General features: G+C 46.4%; 1 protein-coding gene across 1 annotated transcript in view; it reads left to right on the forward strand.

Moving 5' to 3' along the window:
- The window catches only part of BTBD9 (BTB domain containing 9), a 357812-nt gene that overhangs the window by 262499 nt on the left and 71119 nt on the right, over positions 1-24194 (forward strand). The window contains exon 8 of the mRNA XM_084754013.1: positions 4878-5067. Coding sequence (XP_084610139.1) covers positions 4878-5067 — 190 coding nt within the window. The remainder of the gene's footprint in view (positions 1-4877; positions 5068-24194) is intronic.

Below are 24194 nucleotides of genomic sequence, written 5' to 3' on the forward strand. Positions count from 1 at the left end.
TAAATAAGATTTACTGGCAGACTGTTGGTTACCCCTGGCACTGTAAGAGGTGGGTGGGCTGTGAACTGTGTATAGATGGCTTTTCCTGCAATAGTCACAGCCTAGGCACTCTGTTCTTCATTCACTTGCAGATTGTACACTTTGTTAGCATGAAACTTTAGCATTCAGAAGCAGCAAATTAAATTTGTCTGATCAGAATTGCTGTGTGCATGAAGGGGAAAAATAATTTGTTCCCGGGCAGTTTCCCTCGCCTCCTGCTCCTGCACAGGCTGTTGTAATAGAAATGGAGCTGAGGACGGCAGCAGAGACCCAGGAAGAGACAGGCACAAGATGCTGGGTTCTGGCAGCATGGGTTTGTAAACAAAGTGGCACAAATTGGGGCAGAAATTCCAGTGGGACCAAGCAAGAGACTAGAAGACTGGAAATATAGCACAAAGCCGAGTCCCATCCAGATGGTGGTGTTAATAAATTTATCAGGCTCATAGGAAAGACAGTAATGAACGTTCTAAATGGGGAGTGGCCTGTTCCTAGGGAGAGCAGCTGCACATCGGTTATGTGCTGCAGCCAGGTCAGAGTGCTCTCCAGGTCTTCTCAGCACAAGACCCCAGAACGTATTTTGATCCTGCTTATGTATTAAGCAGGACAGGTAAGCAAGCTGAGGCTGCATTTCTAGGAGAAAAATTAATCCAAGAGCTTAGTCAGGCCTGGTGGTGCATGCCTTTCATCCCAGCACTTAGGAGGCAGATCACTGTGAATTCAAGGCCAGCCTGGTCTACAAAGGGAGTCCAGGATGGCCACGGCTGTTACGCAGAGAAAACATGTCTTGAAAAACAAAACAAAACAAAAAGCCTATTCCTACAACTATCACAATAAAAGCAATTTCTAAATCTGTGTTTTAAAAATCCAAGAATTTTCTGCTGAAATGAAGGAAGTAACCTCTAAATGTTGGTGTGGTCAGTGGTGACATTTGGGACAAACCTCTCCTGGCACAGCTCCTATAGTGTGATTAACTTGGGAGAGGTGAAAGAATAGGACCAAATATATTGTATGAAAAAAAAATTAGGGCCTGGAGAGATGGCTCAGTGGTTAAGAACATTGGCTGCTCTTCCAGAGGACCCTGGTTCAATTCCCAGGAACCACATGGCGGCCCACAGCTCTCTGGTGTGTAACTCAAATTCCAGTGGATCCCACTCTCTCACGCCTACATATATGTATGCCAAACACTAAATGCACTAAAAATAAATAAATTTGAATACTTTTTAAACTATGAAAATAAAAACAGATAAAATACCTTTTATGACTTTTAAGGCCACAGTGTAATCTGTGGTTTTCCCTTTCTTTTTACCGTTCTAAATGGTTTCTTATCCAAAGTACTTTACCATCCGTGTCAAGACTTTCTGTACCTGGGTCAGATTTTGATGAAGGACATTATAGGGACAGAAGGGGCGTGTGGTGCTTAAGTAGTGGCTCTCCTACCGTGACCACTGGCCCCTTCTCTGTTAGGTCAGGACCCCAGAGATCGATCATGCCTTACTTTCCTAAGGAAATTTGCCTCAAGAAAGTGGTATTCATCCACATGTGGCTTTGGATAGGAACTTGGTTAACAAGGAGAAGTGCAGCAGCCTCTCAGAGCAGCAAGAGAAGCAGCAACAGTCCTTTCCCTCAGGACGCTCACGATCCACACCCCTGGCCGTCAGTTTAGCCAGTTACATGCAGGCATGGCTATGAAGGATTGGGACAGGGCTGAAGTGACTGCCATCTCCACAGCACAGCGGTGTCAGAAGGCCATCACCCTGCCCTCTGCATCCCTCTTCCTGCCGTCAGTTGCTCTTGGTGTTGAGCCAGACAGAAAGGAGGAGTGGGAAGTAAGAGAGGCGGTGCTCTCAGAAGCAGGAGGTAGAGTTGGCCACCAAGCAGCTGTGAGAGTTGTGAGAAGGTCTCTGGAAAAGAAGTGTGGGCGTGATCAGACGACACTGTGGTTGTGGGTCTGTGTGTGCACCCATGGTGTGTGTCCATGGGTTCTGTGGTTGGTTCTTTCTACAAGGCCGAACTATGAATGCCTATCCTGGTCTGGCTTCCCAGCAAGCACAGGGCCATGCTAGCCATGTCCTCTGATAGTCCCTGATGTCATGCCTGATTGTGTTGCATCTTCTAGGGACAAAATGTTGAGGCAGTACAGTACAGTGTACTTTGGAAATTGATGCACTCTGGAGTCTGCAAAGACAACTAGGAGCACTGAGTTGTGTCTCAAGGATGTGAGCATTTAAATAATATTCGGGGAGGGAGGAGAAGACTCACCATCTTTCTGATTTTTATAAGTAATGCTAAAAATATGTGAAAGATTAAATTATTCCTGTGTAGAAAACCCCATGAGCACAATACATGTAAGGTTTGGAGAGCAGAAGCATGATCGTGTTCGTCAGGAGATGGGACATTGCCGAACCTTTGACACCGTCCTTTAGTGACCAGTTAGCAGACAGAAGGGAGGGTAAGCTCAGTGAAGCTGGAGACGAGGAATGGAGGTGAAGTGTTGGTTCAGGAAAACTTTACATGTATAGGAACTGAGGAAAACAGAAATAGGTAATGGAAAAGAGAAAAAGGTGAAAATAGGCAGTTCATAGAAGAAAGCTTGAGGGTAATTTTATAGGGCAAAAAGAAAATAAAGTTCAGATGGTAACGGCGAGAAACAAAAACTTCACAGATGGACCAATTGCTCCTGCTCATGTGTTTGACTTTGCAAGAGTCACTGAGGAAACGGAGCAGTAAGTGGAGCGTGGAAACTTTAGGTAGCTTGGTGACTAATTTGGTGAGATCTATGGAAGCTGAAGGTCATAGATCCATAGCACTATATTCCACCACACCTGTGAGCTTGATTCTTGTTCCATATATATTTATATATGGCTGTACATGCATATGTACGTATTTATATATTCCTTTTAAAAAAAGCCTCTTATCCAGTAACTTAGAAGACACTTTTCTTTATAATGGGAGATGATAATCTAAATGTCCCTGGACAGAAGATGACATTTTGTTATGTTCATAGGTTATAGTATTTTACAGACTTTAAGCAAGTGACCAGATTTACCTGCCCATTGAATGTTTTAACCCTGACTGAATGTCTGAGGCAGATGCAAACTCAGAGTTGGCTCTTGAGCACCTGTCTTGCACACAGGACAGGATGGCTTTCTGTCCCCCCTCCCCCTTTAGCCCCAAGTTAAGTAAGGTCATGTGACTTGCATTGGCCAGTGAGATGTGAGTAAAGGTGTATGTTGCCTTTGGGAAAACATTTAAGACAGATGCTGTTGTGCTGAGACCTCTGAAGGCTATAATCAGCAGAGCCACCTGGCTGATTGGGAGCGATGACGTGTGCTGCCCTGTGTCCTTGAGGACCAGGGCTGTGTTCCAGTCTACTTTAGTGTCTGAGCCCTGCTCCCAGTTGCTCTGCATCCTTAAATCACAGAAGACTCCCCTTTCCCAGGAGACAGAGACACCAAAGTTCACCCTCAAAGGAGAACATTCACCTTGTTTTAAGAGTCCTAGAGAAGCTGGGCGTAGTGGCACACGCCTTTAATCCCAGCACTCTGGGAGGCCGAGGCAGGCAGATCTCTGTGAGTTCGAGGCCAGTCTTGTCTACAAAGTAACTCCAGGACAGCCAGGGCTACATAGAGAACCCTCTCTGTGTGTGTGGTGGTGGTGGTGGTGGGAGTCCTAGGCAGCGTCTCTCTGAGCTCTCTTTCTACCAGGAAATTGTCCTTATAGGCATTTCACCAGTATTTTTACTGTTGCTTTGGAGTCAAGGCATTCATCACCAGAAACCCACTTCCTCCCTGCATTCCTTATCAGTGGTGCTCTTCCTTATCTGTGGGGAGCAAAGCAACTGTTTGGCAAGCCCACTACAGCTTGTCCAACCTTGAAAATATACTCATTGTTTAGAGGATGGTGTGAGGTTACTTCCTCTGCCCCACTATAAAGGTAGACTGTTTTGAAATGATGAATGCTGGTGCTTTACTCGCTGTCTTTCTTTTCTGAGTGGACAACAGTAGATTTTGGTTAAGTGACTGAAGCGTTTAAAGAAGATTGTAGATTTTGATTGTATAACGTGAATACACAGCCCAGGGCTTCCCATGTGTTTGCTTGTCTTTTATCATCCATATCTTAGTGTTTGGGGAATCTCTGTCATATTGAATAGCTACTGTTTTCTTGGAGCCCTTGACGTTTGTAAATGAGCAGGTTGATATGGACTTGAAGGATCGAGAGACTCAGAATCACATGCTGCTTTCTGCAAGGTCCGGCAGCTCCTGAACAAAGGAAGGGTCCCCTGTGTGGCCATCCAGTGAACAGCAAACACAGTGGAGCCGTCGGGTGAAGCCAAGTGTGTGTTCTGAGAAGGGCCCCTCTCCTGTCTATGGATTCTAAGTTGCTGGATGCTTGGTTTTCCACTGAACATGCCTGAAGCTGTGGCTCATTGGTCCGGTTGCTGACCAGGGCACAGCTCAGCAGTAGGTACCCGCACAGAGTGCACGGCCCCAGATTCAACCCCCAGAAGCACATAACAAAAAAGTCCACCTGAAGTGCTGAAGAGTTTCTTGCTGAATTATGTTTCATAGTGTAGGTCCACGTTCTGTCACCGTGTTTTTATAGCGAAGTACTTGAGAGTGAATTGCTACATATGGCTTGGATACTCCAGCCTGAAGTTCAGGTTTTGTTTGTTTAATTGTTTGGCATGGAAAGTCTTATCTGAAGATAATGGAGATGTTCTAGTTTCCCTTTTATTGTTGACTTGAGATGCTAATTAATTAACTTTGTTCTGAGCATGCTACAGGGATGTATTTGGCTCCTCTTGTCCTGATGCTGGATCTTGTGTTTTGCATTCACAGTTCCCATGGAGAATGTTGCAACGATCGCTGACTGTGCCAGTGTGATTGAAGGAGTCAGTCGGAGCCGAAATGCCTTGCTGAATGGAGACACTAAGAATTATGACTGGGACTCTGGCTACACATGTCACCAGCTGGGGAGTGGTGCAATCGTGGTTCAACTGGCACAACCATACATGATTGGGTCCATACGGTAAGATGTCTTTGCTTTGTTAGTTCAGTAATGAAGATGCACATAATTGCTGATGGCTTCAGGGAGAAACTCTAGGACTTAGAAACACTGGGGGCAGGGCAGTGATGCCAGCCGTCCCTTTGGAGTTTTCAGGGGGGCCTACATTGCCTCATGTCTGCAGGGAGGGGAGGACCAGATGAGAGGCCTCTCTCACTGCTTCTACAGCCTTAGTGTGTGTAGATTAGAGACTTACAGGGTGATGTTGAGTAAACGACTTTGTATATGAACCAAAGAAACCAAAGTGTGAAGCCTAGTTCTAGGCAGCCTTTAGTGGCCTTCTGTTTGAGTTTCCTCTTGATCCATTTTGTTTTCAGAAAGGAGTTTTACCTTTGGTTGACTTATGGGATTTGACTAGTTTTTAAGTATGAGTCTAGTGACCTCCCTCAGGAAGTTAGTTCTCAGGGTTTTCAGGTCTCAAGTGGATGCTGTTTGTTGTCATTTGTCTGCTTTCCCATTCTCCTCTGAGCTCCATCTCATTCTCTCCCCTCCTGCCCTCTTACCCTCCCATCCTGTCTCCTCCTCTCTTATGTTCTCTCCCCTTATATCTTTTCCATCCTCTCCTTCCATCCTGTCCCCCCTCATCCTGTCCGCACCTCTCCCCTCCCACCCTCTACCATCCCCCCTCCTGTCCCCTTCTCTCTTAGTCCTAAGGAGGCCTTTGAAGGGCTCAGATAGGAAACAGTAAGTCTCTCTAGCTCAGGCTGCCGAGGGTAGCGGTGTTGGCAGGTTGTATGACCGCCCCTCACATGGCGCTTTTCCACACTTGGCTCACTCTTCCCTGCTCTCATCTTAGACAGTCTGTAGGAAGAAAGAGCCAGCGCAGGAAAGCAGAGGCAGGCAGTGTAGCAGATACAGGCCTGTTGGTGCTCAGGACAGCCTCCACAGCTTAATGCTGCTCCATGGCTCCCACTGGGGCCAAGGAGTGGCGTAGGATGTCTTGAATTGAGACTGTTAGGTCTCTTCATTTTAGTTAGCCGTGTTTCATCAAGAGCCGCATCATAGGCCAAATACCATGGGGAATGAAGCAGTGGGAGGGCCATCTACCTAGGAAGCATTCCTAGGATGATGTAATCTGTGTCTGTGTCTGTGTCTCCCGTTATAGTTTGTCCCTCCTCATAATGCACTAACAGTTGTCCTCCTTTTGTCTTCTGGCACTGTCTTCCCCTACAATTTCTTAAAGATTACCAATCGTGTCTCTGAGATTACATCTGCAATTTCTTGCAGCAGGCTTGGGGTGTAACTCATCTGAGCCAGAAGACTTGAAATCATTTAAATTGACTAGACACTCTCTTTTAGTCCACCTATTTGGGACTTCAATTTTCTCTTTATTATGTTTGTTCTGCCATTTCTAATTTGAGGACCAGTCTTCTTACCAATGAAGATTGAAGCAAACAGGCAACTTAGTACCTCTGTCCACTTTCCTTTACTGCCTTGTGAATCCCATCCACGTACCTATTACTTGCCATCCTTCCCCTCCATCCCCCCAACACCGCCCCCCATCAGCTGTGTCCATGTATGTCTTAACCCACGGTAGCTGACATGGAATTCCATTGTCCTTCCTCTTCCCGACCCAGTCACCGGACCTCGGTATTTGCCAGTGTTCACCATCAGTTCAGTTGCTCCACACATTATTAAAATAAACCAAAGCCACAAGACCCTTCCTGAATTTGTCCCCTGCCTTATCTCCTAGTCATTGTCCAGAAGTCAGCCCTGAGGTTCTGGTAGTGCTGCCTCCTAAAGAGCTCCAGAGTTCCCCCTTCTCCCCTGTCCTCACGTGCCTAACTGATTGTCCCTCTCTTCTCTACCACACCATTCCTGACTCCATTTCCCCAAAGCAGGTATGGCAAGTCCAGAGGAAAGCACTGTTAGTGACCTCTGTCAGCCTGGTCCCTTGTGTCTTGCTCTCTTTAGGCCACCCAGCCTGCTGTTTCAGTTGGTCAGTAGGCCCTGTGCTCTTTCGCTTCATCCCTCCGAATCTCCCCCCCCTACCCCCCAAGACAGAATTTCTCTGTGTAGCCTTGACTGTCTTGGACTCCCTTTGTTGATCAAGTTGGCCTTGAACTCACAGAGATCCACCTGCCTCTGCCTCCCGAGTGCTGGGATTAAAGGCGTGTGCCACAACGCCCAGCCCATGCCTCCAAATCTTAAATCATACTGATACTGTCACTTACAATCTTACTCCCTTTGTGCTGTCTTTACTCCACAGTGGGAATACTGGCCCGACCTCCCATTATCCTCTGCGCTTACGGAGACACCCTCCATCTTAGTTAGGGTTTCTATTGGTATGATACAACCCCATGACTGAAACCAACTTGTGGGGAAAAGGATTTATCTCAGCTTACAACTCATAGGCATGCTCCATCCCTGAGGGAAGTCTGGGCAAGAATTCAAGGCAGGAAGCAGGAAAAGAGGCCATAGAGGAAGCTCCTTACTAACCTGCTCCTCATGGCTTGCTCAGTCTGTTTTCTTATTTAACTCTCACTTGCCCAAGGGTGGCACTGCCCACAGTGGGGTGGGCCCTTAGTGGCTTCTCCCACACCAGTCAGTAATTAAGAAAATGCCTCACTTGCAGAGACTGAAGCACCAACCAAGGATCATATATAGACTGGAGCTAGGCCCCCTGCATATATGTACCCGGTGGGCAGCTTGGTCTTCATGTGGGTCCCCTAGTGAGGGGAGCTGGAACTGTTGCATGCTTTTCAATCACTTCCCCCTGGCAGGCCTGCCTTGCCAGGCCACCGTGGAAAAGGATGCGCTCAGTCCTGATGTGAATTGACGTGCTGGGAAGGATAGGTCGGAGGGACCCTTTTTTCTGAGCGGCAGGGGAAGATGGAGGGAGGGTGGGACCGAGAGGATAGGAGGGAGGGGGCCACGATTGGGATGTAAAGTTAATTAATTAACCAAAAAGAAAGAAATGCCTGAAAGGCATATCCACAGGCCAGTCCTATGGAGACATTTTTCTCGATTAAGATTTCCTCTACTCTGGTTTGTATCATCTTGCCAAAGCCAACTAGCTCACCTCCATCAAGCACCTATACCGGATGTAGAACTCTTGTCATCTGTGTTAGTTGTTTACTTGTTCCCCCCCCCCCCCCGTCTCATTTGCTGCATGAGGCCTGAGACAGCTCAGAATAAGTCTTTCTTGTGCCAGGTTGAGTGTCCCCTGAGCTAGTCTTTGAGGGCAGAAGGGGATTACAGCAGGTTTAAGAAGAAATGTACAATTTTAGATCCTGCAGATGCCTGAGGAGGTTGCCAGGGTGATAGCTCAACAAACCACGGCTTGTCCCAGGGCACAGCCACCCTGGCCTCCGGCTCTGCCACAGACTTGAATTTTGACTGTCTCAAGAAGAGTGTGTGTTACTGGGTTCCAGGCAGACAGAAGGGGCACGCCTGGTTTATCTAAGTGTGGGGTGAAAATGATTCCTCCAGACAGTCTCTCTTTCCTGACTCAGATGGGAGCTGGTGAGCAGACACATAACAGAGGCAGAATTGTGCATCTCAGCACAGTGTGGTGCCTCGAACTTCCTGAAGCCCTGCTATTGTTTCTTGAGTAACAAAATCCATTCAGCCGGAGCGCTGTATAACTAGCCAGGCATTCAGAGAGACACGTCTCGGTGAAGCTGACATTATGTTGTCAGGAACTGCATTTGCCTCTTCTGTGACATTATTAAGAGGAAAGGGAGGGAGGTTTCCTGGCCACTGATGCCCGTGGACAATACTGGTATCTGGCAGGCTGCAGTACAGCAGACGATGCTCCCAGATAGACATTTATTGATGGAAAACTAGATCAGTGGCACCTTTTACTGGGGATGGGTAATTGACCAGCAACGGGTTGATTAGTCACCAGCACTTGACCCACAGCTTCTATTGCTCATGATGAACAAGTTGCTTTCCTCGACACTGTATCTGTCGCCACCCAGTGATTCGGAATCCACACCTACAAGGCGAGTGTTCCAGGGATGAGGCCCATTCTCTGCAGAGAAGTGCTTGCAGAGCTGGAAACCTGGAAACCCATGTTCCCTGTCATATAGGCTCTGAAAACAGAGATTTCTTTACAGTTGGTGATTATCAGGCAAAGGTCTCATTCACTGATGTTCTTAATTCCTCATGTGGTATATAGTGTGCTGTGGATGAGATCTTTCATTGTTTCCTGAGAGCTTGCCATGTTCCTGGGCAGACCAGCAGAGCCAGGTTTCCCATCAGAGAGAGTGCTTGGGCTCCAGGGTCAGCAGAACCCAGTCCTGTTAGTATGTCCGGCATGGATAAGAACCCTGTTCTCTCCTGGGGAGGGGAGCTGGAAAGATGCTTTCTGACCTCCCAGTGCCTTCATTTTCTTTGTTATTCAGCAAACACTTGGCTTTTTCTGTGCATCAAATACTGTGGTAGATGCTGAGGATACAGCATTGAGCAAACAAGCTAAGCACTAGCATGCTCCTGTAGCTTGCAGTCAGGGCAGATACAAGAGGGAAACAAGCATACGTGCAGTGTGCTACGTTCTTGGAAGTGCTACAAGGAAAACAGGATGACGGGAGGAAGAGGAGGAAATGAAGACTGCAGGGAGGGAGGTCCATTTCAGACTGGGTGGTCAGAGAAGGCCCACTGAGATGGGGGACACATGAGCAGAGCTGGAGATCCAAGGGAGGGAAGTACCTTAGACAAGGTGCCAAGGACAGGAGAGGGAAGAGAGAGCAGGAGGCAGGGCCTGGGAGATTTGTGGGTGACAGCCAAGAGGGGATTTGTTGCTGTCTCTGCTGCGCACTACACAGCACCAGTGCCCAGACTGCCTCCTTCCTGTGGCACGCCCATCACCCGCTTCATGAACGCCACTATGGGAGAGGAGAAAGAGATTGGAGCCCCAGCAACAAGGCCCTGGAGGTGCCTTCTCTGCCCTGTTTCCAAGCTTCAGCTTCCAGCGAGGACTGTTAGCAGGACATGCCCCCAAGGCATCCTGACTGCAAACAAAGCAGCTGGTCCTTGTTGCTAGGCTTTCAGGCACTGCAGAATTTACTCACTTTTAGGGAGACCAAGAAGTTACCTGGAATGTGCCCTAGAAGTAGGTAATTGAGTAGTAATTATATAATTTCCATGCCATTTTAAAAGCATTAAAATTTAAATAACAGGAAATCTTCAGAGGCCTGGCCACATAAAAAGAGCAGTCTCAAGTCATAATAACTAACTAAATCTGTTGTGTGTTAGTTTATAGTCCCTCTGTCACCTTAGTTTAAGACTGATTATCTTTCTACTTGCTGATGGAGACATCCTGTTAAGTGTCCTCAGGTCTGGGAAGGGAAATCAAGTGTGTTATACGGTGAGCTAACTGAACACCCCCCTGCCATTCCAGCTAATAGATGACAGGCTTTACTGAAACCCTAATTGTAAGATAATCAACTAAATTAACAATTTTTACATTAGCTTGGAAAGAACAGTTTTGTAATTGATACATGCAATAGTGTACGTAAAATGCTTATGATGCTTTAAATAACAAACTTAATTGTAAGTGAATAGGCTGCCCAAGGAGGTCCAGTGCCAAAAGACGGAGCTAAATAAGCCCAGATTAAGGAGTTAATGACACAAGAACACTTTGAGTCCTCAATTAGGACATATACATGGAGACATTTGCAGTAAGGTTAAGACTTAGTGGGCTAGCCCGGGGTTATTCTTGATGGGTATTCATCATCTCTTTAGTCTATGATGAGGCTCTTTTTATTTTTCAATAGGGGGAAAAAGCTACCCATGGGTTTGCTCCCTGTGCAGGATAATCTGGCACAGAATGACTGAAACACAAATCAGTTTGTGTCCTCCAGTTATTACACATAGGTGAAAAGTAACAGCGAAGGGGAAAGGAAATATAGAAAGAAAAAGGCTCACACATGTGGCTATGGGCTTTTTCTTTGACCCTGCCTTTCTTTTTCTCTAACAGTTAGGTCCACGCTGGTTCAACTGCCCTTTCATTATTGAACAGCTCTGCCAGCTGTAGGTTACCTATTCAGGCAGTGAGTACCAAGAATCTCCTTTGACTGCTATTTTTCCTTCTTTTTGCTGCTTACCACCCTGCCAAAGTGTTCCTCATCCTCTTCTGTCCTAAGGGAAAAGCACAAAAAAAGAAAGGTTTATGCAATAAGGGTGGGGAGAGGAATTGAAGTTTATGGTTCAAATAATAGTTTATAATTACTCAAATATTTTCTGTGTGTGAGCCCATCATTTCATGGAGTATCACAGAAAATATCAAATTGAAGATAGTGATTTTTTTAATATTGTGAAGGACTTGGTCTCTCTAGCAGATTCCAAGTGTCTAGTAAGGTACAGTGTGCAGAGAGCACCCGGTAAGCACTCATCGACTGCCCCGATGACATCGTGTGTTAGTGCAGCTAAAAGGAGCTCTATCTATCAACTAAATTGGACATCATATTTGCTCAGTGTGGCTGATCTAAGTGTATGTGAGAAAACTGCTAAAGACCTGGCTTGGCAGATGAGCGAGAAGGTGCTCTGGAGGCAGGCACCGCATCAGCACAGGGGAGGCCGCCTGCCGTCTGCTTCCATTTCATCCTGTCTGAGTGCCACTGGGGCCGCAGCACATCTATTTACATTAAGACAGCCTTCTTTGCAACCTCGAGAGCTGGAAATTTCCTTTTTATAGCCTGAAGAATACAGCAAGCATCTTAATATATGACTCCTCTGCTTTGGATTAAGATTGCCTATAATTCTAGTTGAAATTGGAAAGATATTTTACAAAATTTGCTTCATATCAGTCATGCTCAACATTGTCTGTCACAGCCCAGAAGTGAGAAATTCTTCCTTGTCTTGCTGGTCTGTGATTTATTTACTAAGTGTTGTTTCCCTCTGAGCCCATCTGCATCATACTGACATCTCCTCATCACCCACAGACCTCAGCACTCTGATTTCCAGAAAAATCATAGAGTAAAGAGTTTTATCTGTGGCTCCCAGCAGATGCTAGAGTCTGAACGTGCAAAGGCCAGGAATCCTGGAGCCTGGCAGCAGATAGTGTGGGGGCACAGTAAATAGAGCCTAGTCATCCTCCATAGTAGAAAACATTTCAGGATGAAGTGAGTTGCTATGGCAACTGAGTGGCACGTGAAAAATAGAGGAGGGGTGCTAGGATTCAGATGTTCTTTGGAAATGCAAGAAAGGTTAAATCCGTACTCCCCCCCCCCTCAGTGTGTGTGTGATTTACTTCACATGTCAGCTGTATCTCTCCTGAGTCACTGGGGACCTTGGCATACAGTCATCACATGGATGCCAGCTAGATCAAGTGAAGAGTCTTCCCGTTGTCAAAGATTAGCCCATCACGAAGACATCTTTACAGGAGATTTAGCCCCATTTGACCTAATATTTCATGCACAGGCACATGCTTTGTGAATTGTCTAGAATTGTTGGTTGCAATCCCTCTGAAGCACCCTTCAGAGGACTGAGGGTTGAATGAGCACAGGCTTTGGGAAGCCCACCGTGTCCTGGTCTGCCTGGTGGCACTGCTGCCCCGAGTAGGCACAGCCTCCTAGAAATGTGGCTGCTTTCGGGAGGGCCGAAAGAAGAGCTCTTACAAAATGGATGGAAGTCTCCAGAGAGAGTAGATGAGACTGCTTCCATACCTTTTGAGTGTTGCCTGACTAGAGCTGGTTTGAGAGTCGTGAAGAGCCCGAGCTTCTTAAGCTCCACCTTAAAGGCTATCCAGCAGGTCGTCTGCCTTTGGAAGCCTTCACATTTCTGAGATACCTTTAATCACAAATGTTATTCCCCCTCTGGGAGGTTGGATTTTTCACCTTTTTAATGTTCTGGTGTCTTTTAGTAGCTCTCAGTATGGTGTGCACTCACAAGTCCCCTGCCCCTGCTGTTCTGTTTGTGTGTTTTAAGCTTAACCCCTTGTGAAAGCACAGCCAAGAGACACTTGCCAAAAGCATTCTCATAAATAGGTAAGAAATGAGCCACCGAGGCCAAGACTGAGTCCTGCATCTGCTCTCTTGCCCGGCCCCTCTGTCTACCTGCATTCCGCATCCTTCTGGTGGATAGCAGAGGCTAGGAAGGCTGGCTGGTGCCCCAGAACTCCTTTCATCTGCCCCCAAGGACACTTGGGGCTTCGCTCCTGCTGAGGAGTCCTTTTTTCTGCTATGCTGCCTCTTTCAGTGATGTATCAGATTCAATATAAGAGGGATCAGTTACTAGAGAAATGCACGCTGTGCTCTTCCTTCGCCTGGGATCTTCTTTCCTTGCTGCCCTTGAGTCCTAATGGATTGTCTTTCTCCCTTCTGAAGCCATGACCCTCTGCGGTGACAATGCTGCTCTTTTGTGATGATTATTTTCCTGTAACCCAGCACCACTTCAGGATGTCCTTGGGTTCTTCAGTTGATTGTTCAGGACTGGCTGGTATTTCTCTTGCTTGCTGTGCCTCTCAGTAGTTCTTTATATTCAGTGTGTGGGGGTGTTTTGCCTGAATACATATCTGTGTGCCATGTGTGCCTAGTGCCTGCAGAGCCCAGAAGAGGGTGTTGGATGCCCTGGAACTTGAGTTATAGCTGCTGTGAGCCACCATTTAGGTCCTCTGGAAGGGCAGCCGATGCTCTTTACTGCTGAGCCATCCTCCCCTTCTCCCTCCAGTAGTTCCTCAGTGCAAGCTGTGCTCACTATCATCTGGAAGGTGAAGACTCCAAGCTCCTGATGGGCTCCTTGTTCTCGCCACTGTGAACAGGATGAGGGAGCTGGTGCTGGGACTCACTCTGCAGTCGCCAGTTTCTTGCACTGCTCAAATCTCTCCAGCTCTAAAGACAAAGAGAGAGAAGACACTTGACCTTTGGGTCAGCCTATCTTTGTTTTTTAAGGCTGTAAATTATAGAAACTCAGTTTAATGTGCAACTAAGACTTAGCATTTATATTAGTTGCTAGCACTCACTTACTCCAAGGTCGCTTATATTGTAGTTTTGTTGGCTTCAAATAACAAAGACTTATTAAATTCTTTTTCAACTTGTTTTTGTTACATTTTGATTCTGTTTGTATCATTTTTTTTAATATGCAAGGGTAAGGTCCTATAATTCAATGAACTAGTCAAGATTTTTTTTTCTTTTCCACTTGTATTTTTGTCCCAAAGAAATAAGACAACTGTTTAAGCTTTAATTATAAGTCTGTGTGTTTAGGCAGGAATAAGGAAAAGGGCAAAGAGAGAAAACAAAATGATCTCGAGACTCCCAGGCAAGCCTGCTGGTCTCATAAGGAAGAGCCGTGTATCCCCTGCCCTGGGATGATGCCCCAGTGCTTGATTATTAGGTGGCCCAGGCCATAGATTAACCCTAGCAATGCTGGTTAAGAAACTGGCAGCCATAAATCCTGTCTTGTGCTGGACTCAGCATGCTTTGGGATTTCTGCAAACCTCCATATCCTGTGTGCTGTGTTGCTGTCTAGTGTTTAAAAGTGGCTTTATTGAGATGTAGCGTGCCCACTTAAAATGAAACAGTGAAGCTGAGGATTAAACTCAGAACCTTGAACTTGCTAAGTAAGCACCCTGCCACTGAGCTACACTCCCAGCCTTGAGCTTGTTTTTATTTACTCACTTCTCACTGGATAGCCCAGGCTGGCCCAAACTCTCCATCTTCTTGCCTCTGCCTCTAAAGTGCTAGGACTATAGGCATAGGACACCATGCCCAGCTACATTTATTTTTAAAAGGTGTCCTTTGAGGCCACAACTTCTGGATGCATCTAAACAGTCCTGTAATAATTTTGCTTTATATTAGTCTCAGCTTCAAAAATGTTCTGTAAATTAAAAAAGCTGTCTGCTTACTGTACTGTTCTGATCCAGAATGAGAAGCATTTCTGATTATATACATTTGATTTCTTATTCATGGAATTTACTTCTTAAGAAAAACTATGTTTCTGTTACAAATATTTAATCAGGTTTTCTGTAACTGGTCCCTGTATTTTGCCAGCACAGTGACAAATCATGCACATAATAAAGTTTGGGAGGCAGGCAAGATCCCAACTGACTTACTTTTGATCAAAGGAGAACAGAGGCTGGGCGTCATGCACAGGTCTCCAGGTTCAAATCCAGAACCTCATAGCAAAATAATAGTAAAGAAATACAATTTTCAGTGTTTAAATATGAAGTTTTTTTGTTTTTTGTTTTGGTTTTTTTTTGAGACAGTGTCTCTCTGTGTTAGCCTTGGCTGTCCTAGACTCACTTTGTAGACCAGGCTGGCCTCAAACTCACAGCGATCCGCCTGCCTCTGCCCCCCAAGTGCTGGGATTAAAGGCATGCACCACCACGCCCAGCTTGAAGTTTTAAAAACCACGCCCACACCTGTAATCCCAGCACTAAGGAGGCAGAGGCAGGAGGATTGCTGCAAACCTGAGCTACATGGTGAGTTCCAGGCTAGTCAGGGTTACATAGCAACACCTTGTCTGCAAAGCAAATCATGTCTACTTACCTGGAATAAAACAGTAAATACGAGACTTTCCTTTCAAGGAAGGTCTGGACACTGACTGACAAACTACCTCTAGTCTGTTCTGTAACTTCCTGGCTGATAAGTGGTACATTGTTTAAGGTTGCAGCCTGTTTCTGGTTTTGGGTATTTGGAAATGACTTGTACAGCCATGGAGACACACTAGAGTTGCACCTCAGAATCCTTCTGGTTTTCTTCCTGGCATTTCTGAGTGCTGATCCCACACCCATCTTCAGTCCTCAATAAAGGATGGTTATGGTCGGGCCCTTCGGCTCGTTTCCAAGGGGGAGGTTGAGGAGACTAAGAGCTTGTGGCCTCAGTAGAACCACTACTGTGACTCTGAACTTCATTACAGAGGCCAGGGCTCTGCCTTCCCTCCTTCTTCCTTCTTTTCCTGCCCCTCTTTTTCTCTCTGTCCTCACAACAGAGTGGTAAAGGGAAGAAGAGCCATGCTGCCCTCACCTTGGAGGTAGCAAAGTGTTTTTAAGGGCAGCTGGGAGGTGACATGGCTCAGGAGCAGCGAGGCCATTGGGGCAGCATTCTCTCATAGCCACCCATTTCTCTAGTTCAAGACTCCATTGGGCATGTCTTCCTTAAGTGTTGGTGGCAAGAATTAGTAATAAACTTGGTGGCTGCAGAAGGATCACAGGACCGAGGCCATGCTGTGGTCTGTGTCTTGAGGGTTTTCCTTGAGGGTTTTCAGCCAAACATTCTATTAGTAAAGAGCATTTCTTTGCTTCTCTTTGCCAAGACTTTTCCTTGGCATATACTTAGCTCAAGGCCTTTGTAGTATCTACTTTTCTGTTGCTGTGATGGAGTGCCATAACCAAGGCAACCTACAAAAGGAAGAATTTTTATGGGCATGTTTCCAGTCGGGAGAGGCATGGTAGAAACAGGAAGCTGAGAGGTCACACCCAGCATCACTGCCAGCTAGCGACCCCGAGCTCAAGTCCTTGAGCCCATGGGGGCACTGCTTACCCGCTCCATCCCAGCCCTTGGAAGGGTCACTGGAGCCTGCATGAAAGAGCTTGTTCCCAAGTCCCTTAAGCACAGACCATCTGAGAGACCACTGAGGTCTGCTGCAAACCCTTGTCAGGCATCTATCTGATACTGTGTGATTCTGGGTTCATTTCTGAGAGGTTACAAGAAATAGGAGGGCAAATACAACCAAATACTATTTATTGCAAAGTCCATTGTTACCTTGTTAAGAAACAGATAAAACATTGTTTATAGATAATTAGTGGTAGCCATGTAAATAATTTCACCAGTAATGAGCTTCCTAAGAAGAAAGACAGAAAAGCAGCTGTGTCATGATTAGGTCACTGCAGTGACATCTTAGTCATCCATGTGAGACTCAGAAGCAGGTGGAGACTTTGTGGAGATGGGTTGGTTCTGTTTAGGGCTATCATGTTCAAGACTCAGGCACATTGAAGTTGGCTTCATGACAGATGTCAAATTGAGTAGTTCAGTTAAAACGCCCAATACTGTAAGGTCTTGTTGATCTTTGGACCTGAACTACTCTGGCCAGCTATTTTGCAAATTGAGTTTTATAATCAAAAAAGAGGCAGTGCTAGAGAGATGGTAGGGGTGAGATCCATGCAAACCCCTCTTTCCTGGGCACCAACAAGCAACTGCACACTCTCTGCTTAGCTCATAGGGTGTGGTCTGTGGGGTCATCTTCCTGAAGCTGCTGTCACATGCATTGTGGACTTGAAGTTTCTCTGTAACTTATTCACCTGCCTTAACCTTCCATCTCAGTGGGATTTGGAGGGTGGTAGGCAATTGACTCTCCTTTGTGTGTGTGTTTAACCTGAAATGTTCATCTTGGGCACTTACAATCAGTTCAGGGAGTAAGGAGGACTTGGGAATGGCTTATTTTAATTAAATCTCTCTCTTCCTCCCACCTCCCTTCCTTCCTCCCTCCTTCCCTCCCTCCTTCTCCCTCTTCTTCCCTGTCTTTCTAACTCTGTAACTATAGGGAAGAAATACCAGAAATTTGGAGTGAAAGGCAAGCCAAGAGTTGTCAGTGCAGTTGTCACAGTAACAAAGATAGAATTGTGACTAAAGCAGAGTCTCAACTCTGTGTGGATTTTGCCATATAAAAAATATATTTTGAAACAATCAGTGAACGAGATTTTAGACACTTTTAGGTTAGGCTCAACCCTTTTTACACTGAGCCTTTATTCCTTGGCTCTGTACTAGTCAGTGAGATGGGCTGCAGTTCCTGAGCGTGGCCAGGTTTCCTGTGAAGAGACAAGCAGTACGATGTCCTGGGCACCTCCTCTCTGGGCCATTTCCAGCAAACTTTCTTTACAAGACGAAGTTACTATACAAGTGTCTGCATAGTCTAGGCAGACACTTTCCTCACCAGCATCCCTGGCCTACACAGGAAAAGCAGCGCCAGCGGAGTCATATGCCTTTCACAGCTCCAAAAAGATAAAGTAATATTTGCAAACAACTATTAGAAGCAATATTGAAAATCAACATCTGGTTTGAGAACAAAACCCATGACATGACCCAGTGGCTTTTCCTACTGTGTTTTGTGGGGAATGAACCTTTGGGCTACTACAAGGAGAGGGTCCCATGGAAGTGCTGCCGTAGGAAGCTTCCACTCTGCTGTGAGGTGGAGCTCAGGGCCCTACACATGCTAGCAGATCATTTCTTCCAACCCCCACCCCCAGCTCTGCTCTCTTCTCTTTTAGAAACAGGGTCCTGAAGACAATATGTGTAAAAGAGGTTTCACTTCTCAAGAATACTTTTTTTTAAAGAATAGTTTTTAAAATATTGGTTTCCTTTTGTTTCTTCCAACTATATTTATCTTGTGGATATTTTAGAAGAGTACCGGAGGACGTGTTGTGTCATCTATCATTCTGTGTTAAAAAGAAAAATCAATTTAAAAATAAAGCACAAAATATTCTAAATTAAAATCCATCCCCCCCATCAGATTAAATGAGGCTGTGCACAGAGAAAGATAGGCAAAGTTGGGTGTCTTGCCCCCCCATCTAGCAAGGCTAGACACCACTGTTGTCACATTGAGCAGTGTTGTGTCCCTCGGAAGCTTCAGCTGAGACAGGAGAGCCCTTTTTGGTCCATTTGAGCTGAGGAGATGACTCCTGCTTCTACCTTGATGGCAGGAGCTCCATATCCTGATATGCCCAGGCCATTAGAGCTGCCACTAGCTCTTTGGACGTTGACTCAGGATGCCCCTGGCATAGACTCTAGGGTCAGTCTTGTGTATGACTCACTCAGGGTGCTTTAGCTAGAGTCTCTTGGGTCTTTCACCATGAATTTCAGTATTGGCTCTTGGGGGCTCAGCGCCAAAGAGGGAGGATCCCAAAAAAGGTGAGATCTCATCTCTGGACCCAGATCCTTCTTGGGCGTCAGGTCTGCTATGCATTCTGAAGGTGCAGGTGCAGGATGGTGTGCTCAGCAAGTCCCTCTGCGTCCTGTTAGCCCTAGCAGGATCTAGCAGGAGGATGGTAGGGCAGAGGGGAGATAAATGTTTGCTCTTCTTGATAAGGAAGGGTGAGGCCACTAAATGAAAGAGACAGCATTTAATTCCCAGAGTGTACTATTCCAGTGACGCCTCCTGCAGCACCAGTCAGCGTGGCAGGGTCTTGCTGCTGCAGAGCCTCCAGAGGAGAGATTTATTCATCTGCCTCCTTCACTGAGATTTTCTTCCTTCAGCCTTCCAATATCCATCACTGAAAAGCCTGCTTCCTGTATGGGAGTTTACCCTAGTGGCTTGCCTGGAATACATTTTGAAGGATTAGTGTCCATGGCATGGAAACTGGCCCCTGTGCCCAGTACATGCTGGTGAATATTCATGCCCACACCTGGAAGGGTTATTTCTAAAAAGGCAGCACTTGCAGAATACATTCCAAAGAGGGAGTGTTTTCCTCTTGTCTTAGAATCCCTCCCCCAGGCAAATGTGGGAGGAGTGAGGGGGCAGGAGTTGGAGATTGCTTTCTTTCCTCATCTTCTGCAGCAGTGAGGAGGACCGGACCCCTCCCTTGCCAGCCTTTGCCCTGGCTCAGCCCTGGGCAGATCATTGTAGGCGAGTTAGAGGGGGAAAGGCAACTGTTCACTTAGCCTTTGGTCCTGTTACCCGCACCAGTTTGGTTTAATTATGGCTATTGAGTAGTCAGGAAAGTTAAAGTTGTGAATGTTCATCCCAAAATGTCTGAATTAAAACTTGTGCTCCTAGCTTTGAAGACCTGGATCAAGAAAATGTACTGAGTGGCCAGTGATCAAAAGAGTCCTTTTGAAAAACTTAATTAGCCATTTTCCCTCTAGCCATTACAAAAAAGAAATCACACAAAATGTTGCTTATTTTCTGGCTTCTTGGCATTCTTCAAAAGATTAATCGCACAGTAACATATTAAATTGATTAATTATCTTTTGTTTATAAGAACTTAGAGTTCGTTCGGATTTTCACCTTTGTGTGCTGTGGAGAAGATGTTGCTATTATTGTTCTCATTAATGTCTTTATTTTAATGGTAAGTCATGCGCCACATGGGGAGCCATGAGTTATCACAGCCCAGCCTTGGAACAGAACACGCTGCCTTTCCTTTCAGACCTTACACTGTATAGTGCTCGTGACTTGCTGCTTTGATCTTGTGTTTCGAAGGGTGGTTTTCATGTGGACTTCACAAAAGAAGTTCAGAAGTGGGTATGTGGGGAGGAAATGTTAAGACAAGTAGCTATGAGAGATCTACTGGCCAGACTTTGATTACATAGGGCCTAGGAGAATCGGTTCTGACTGCAGGGGATGAGGGCAGGAAGGTGCAGCCGCCATAGGTGGTGGTGGTGAGAGATTGGGGCCTGATCACTTTAAAGTCACTCAGCAAGTGCCCAGGGCTTTGTAGATTGTGCCTGTGGGGAAAAGAGGATGATTCACAGCCGGGGCAGAGGTGGGGACCCAGATCTGACTCAGGTGAAGAGGTCAAGCTGATAAGAAAGAGAAGGAGACATAGGAAACTAATACTGGCTGTGTTAAGAGAGACCAGAAAAGAGATTTGCTAAGGGCAAAAATAGAGAAAAGACATGACTGAACAGGAGGAGTTTTGCCTTACATTTCATCTCCGCTGGGATGTTCTCTTGCCTGGAATACTGAGTCAAGCCTTCCTACCTTGTTTTGCCTTTCCATTCTCTCTCCCTCACCAGGGTGAGAGAATACAAAGATCTGCCTATAGCTAAATTGTGAGTTCTCCCCCCCAACACACACACACACACACACACACACACACACACACACACACACACACACACACACTCCTGTGAACGCTTGACCCACGGGAGTAGAATGGAGCCGTGGAGCTTATTAAGTTTCTGTTTGGTTCTGTTACCTGGTGCTTTGTGTAGGTGTGTGCGTGTGAGCACACATTAGCATGCAGTCAGAGGAGGAGCAAAAGAGTAAAGTAAGAGATGAAACAGCAGTGAGTGGGTTGCATAGCATGTGTAAGGCCCTAGTTCAGTCCCCAGCACTCCCCAAAAGGGAGGGAGGGGCAGGGTGGGAAGGAGGGAATAGTGGGGTTTTGTGAGGAGTGCAATTGATCCTCTCTCTTTCCTCCATCCTCTGTAGTCCTGCTCTGTACATCTCCCAAAGTATAAGCCCGTTGATAAGGTAGTGGGGACTAGTGGCTCCTTCTGCCAGGAGCATCCTTTGGGTGGTGTTATGCAGGCGGGTGGGCCCGGGTGAATCTGTTTCCTCCCATGGTGGGACCATTTTACCTTTTAGGCGTCAGATGTATTAAAGGCTGCACAAGTCATATCTCTAACACTTAATCAGTAAGTCCTGAGCTTTTTGTCAAGTCTGTCTCTGTGTGTCTTTACCCTCCAATATTTTCATAGAATCCAGGGGAGGGAGGCAGATCACACAAATGCATATTGCCTTTAGCTCTTAGAAGACGCTGACTCTGGCCTTTAAAGTCACAGTGGCATCTAATACTCTCTCCAGCAATGAAGCTCTAGGTGACTTGGCTGAATGTCTGAGGAGTCACACCCTGTGCTCAGCCTCTAGCTGATCCTTATCTGTGCCTGCTGGGAGCCCCTCTCATTGAGTGTTTGTCCACACTATAAGGAAGCTACTGGCACTACGGCACATGCCCGCCTTGCTGCAGAGAGGAGACTGGGTGATGCCAAGTTTAAACCCCAGGCACAATCTGTAAAAGCTGCTATCTGCTCCATGTGTCTGTGCCCAGAAGATCTGCAGCAGCGTGACTGCGCCTTGTTAGCCACTGTGAGGCAGGCAACCAGACCCCATACGTCAGATGCCATCTTCTTGCTTAAGGAAAGGTCTATATTACAAAAAAGTTACCTTCAAAATACAAAACAAACAAACAAACAAACAAACAAACCAAAAAAGAGCTTTCCTTCTGAAGGATGTCAGCCTAGACATAGTTTTCTTATATTCATATCAAACACATAAAATGGAAAATTTTTCCTTAAAAAAATGACTGTTTAGTATGAAATCTAGATCCTAAAACTGGGCCAAAACTTACTTGTTAAGTAAAAAATAAAGATTTGCCAAGTGAATGAATAATCTAAAGGTAGGTGGAGCACTGTTAGACCATGCCAGAAAATTAACAAATGACATAGACAAAGAGCTTGTGTTGAGAAGGAAGTGTGCAGATTACAAATTGTCATTTTCCCTACATGTGGCAATGAATGCACAGGCAGTGTGAATGGTTGTGCTCTGTGCAGATGTGAGCCCAGCAATGCTTAATCACTCACTGCTCATCGCACACTCTGCTCTGACTGACGATAGAGTCCCTGGTAGTTCAGAGTCTGCTCTTCCATTACAGCCCGACCTTGAACTTAGAGCTTACTATCTCCAGGCAGGAGAGCCACGGTCCTTGTTAGCCGTTAAAGATGTCTAGTCCTGTCTTGTCTCAAAGCTTTGGAAGGCTTTGCCTTGTCTAGCTGTGCACAGTTGCACCCCATTGGCCTGCTCTCCACTTAAGAGTTTCCTGGATCATGCTGTGCCAAATGAAGTTAGAATTAGAGACGCAACCCCTCTTCTATTGACATTCGTCCTGATTTAGTTATTCATTTATTTATTTATTTCCTCTTGAGCCACCAGTGCATAAGCAGAAACCACAGAGAGCAGACCACCAAGAGCCCAGCAAGAGTTAGCCCTGGCCAGGGCCTCTGTGTCTGTTTCCTGGAGAACTCATCTTCTATGTCCTCTGTAGTCTGAGTAGGCAATGCCCTCCAAGGCCAGCACAAGGCATGGTGCCCAGCCTATGATGTTTTTCAGAGACAGAGGAACCTTTTAGAAGTGAGGTGTAGTAGAAAAGAATCTGGTCATCTGCAAAATGCCTTAGGAGGAATGCTGAAACCCTGGCCCTCCCCTGCTCACCTTGTTGGCCACCAGGGTAGTTTCTTTCACTGACACCATCTCACCACAGACCCATAAGCAATGGGCTGACAGCTGGGTACTTAAGCGTCAGAACCTGCTATGGCTAGGTGTGGTGGTGCACACCTTTAATCTTAACACTTGAGAGGCAGAGGCCAGCCTGGTCTACATAGAGTTCCAGGTGAGACCCTACCTAAAAACCAAACAAACCTGGGTAGCAAGATAAACCTTACTCTATTTAAAATTTGTTATCTCAAATATTGTCACGGTGATGGAAAGCTGACAGGCGTGACCTCCTAGCTTTGAGAGGTTAAGCAGTATCCCACAGTACGTGGAGACCATGTTGTGTTCTGACTAGCGTACTTGCCCAGATACCATTTCTTGAGGTGAGGCCCTGGGGTTCCCTCCTGATGTTAGAGGACTAGAGTTCCCTCTGTCCTGGAAGGCTCCAGCCCACTGGGACGCACAGCTCCTTCAGGGTGCTCATTTCTGAGATCTTCAGAGCAGCCATGTAGTCTCTCTTGCCTCCGCTGAGAATCTCTTTGTAGAGTTTGCAGTCCTCTGGCCGCTCTGCCCAGCTGGGCCGTGCCCCCAGCCTGAGAACAAGTGACCATCAAGTGCTGTGGCAGCCAACACCAAGAGTCCCTTTCATCTGTGGGGAAATTCCTGCTTTTCACCAGCAGAGCTGTCGCTCGGAGTTCTGTGTTGTCATCGGGCAGCTGCTGGCTGGCTGCCCTCTGTTGACCACAGGGATGAGAATGGTGCCCTCACCATTGTGTTGTGTCTTTTGCTTTGCACTGGAATAGTGAGACCTGGATTCTTCAATGAGGTGAAAGCCCCTTAAGTCCCCACTTGATCGCAGCATCTGCTCTTTCCCCAGATCCTCTGTTCCAGCATCTGTCTAGCCCTCAGCACTTTCCTGGCCCTTGGACCCTTGGCCCTGCACTGTGTCCTCCTTGTCACTATGGTAAAGCTCCCCAGCACCCCTGCCCTGCTGGTTGATTTTTTAGTGTGCTTGGTGCATAGCCCAGTCGGCCCCTTCAGAGCCCCCCACATTGACCCTATCTCTACCCCTTTACCTTGTCACCTCACACTTCAGTCCTGCCACTCTAGATCTCTAAGGAAGCTGTCTCTCTGCAGCAGGAAGACCATCATGCAAAGGGAAATTTCCTCCCGTCTTCTTTGGTGTTTCCTGTTTGTTGTCTCTGGAGTCCTGCTGCCGCACTTAGCATCTACTTGTTATCACACACCTTTGCTCCAGTCTGATCTGCTAAGACTAGTTAGCT

The sequence above is a fragment of the Acomys minous genome (genome assembly GCF_964271855.1).
Source record: "Acomys minous genome assembly, chromosome: 13".
Taxonomy (NCBI): Eukaryota; Metazoa; Chordata; class Mammalia; order Rodentia; family Muridae; genus Acomys; species Acomys minous.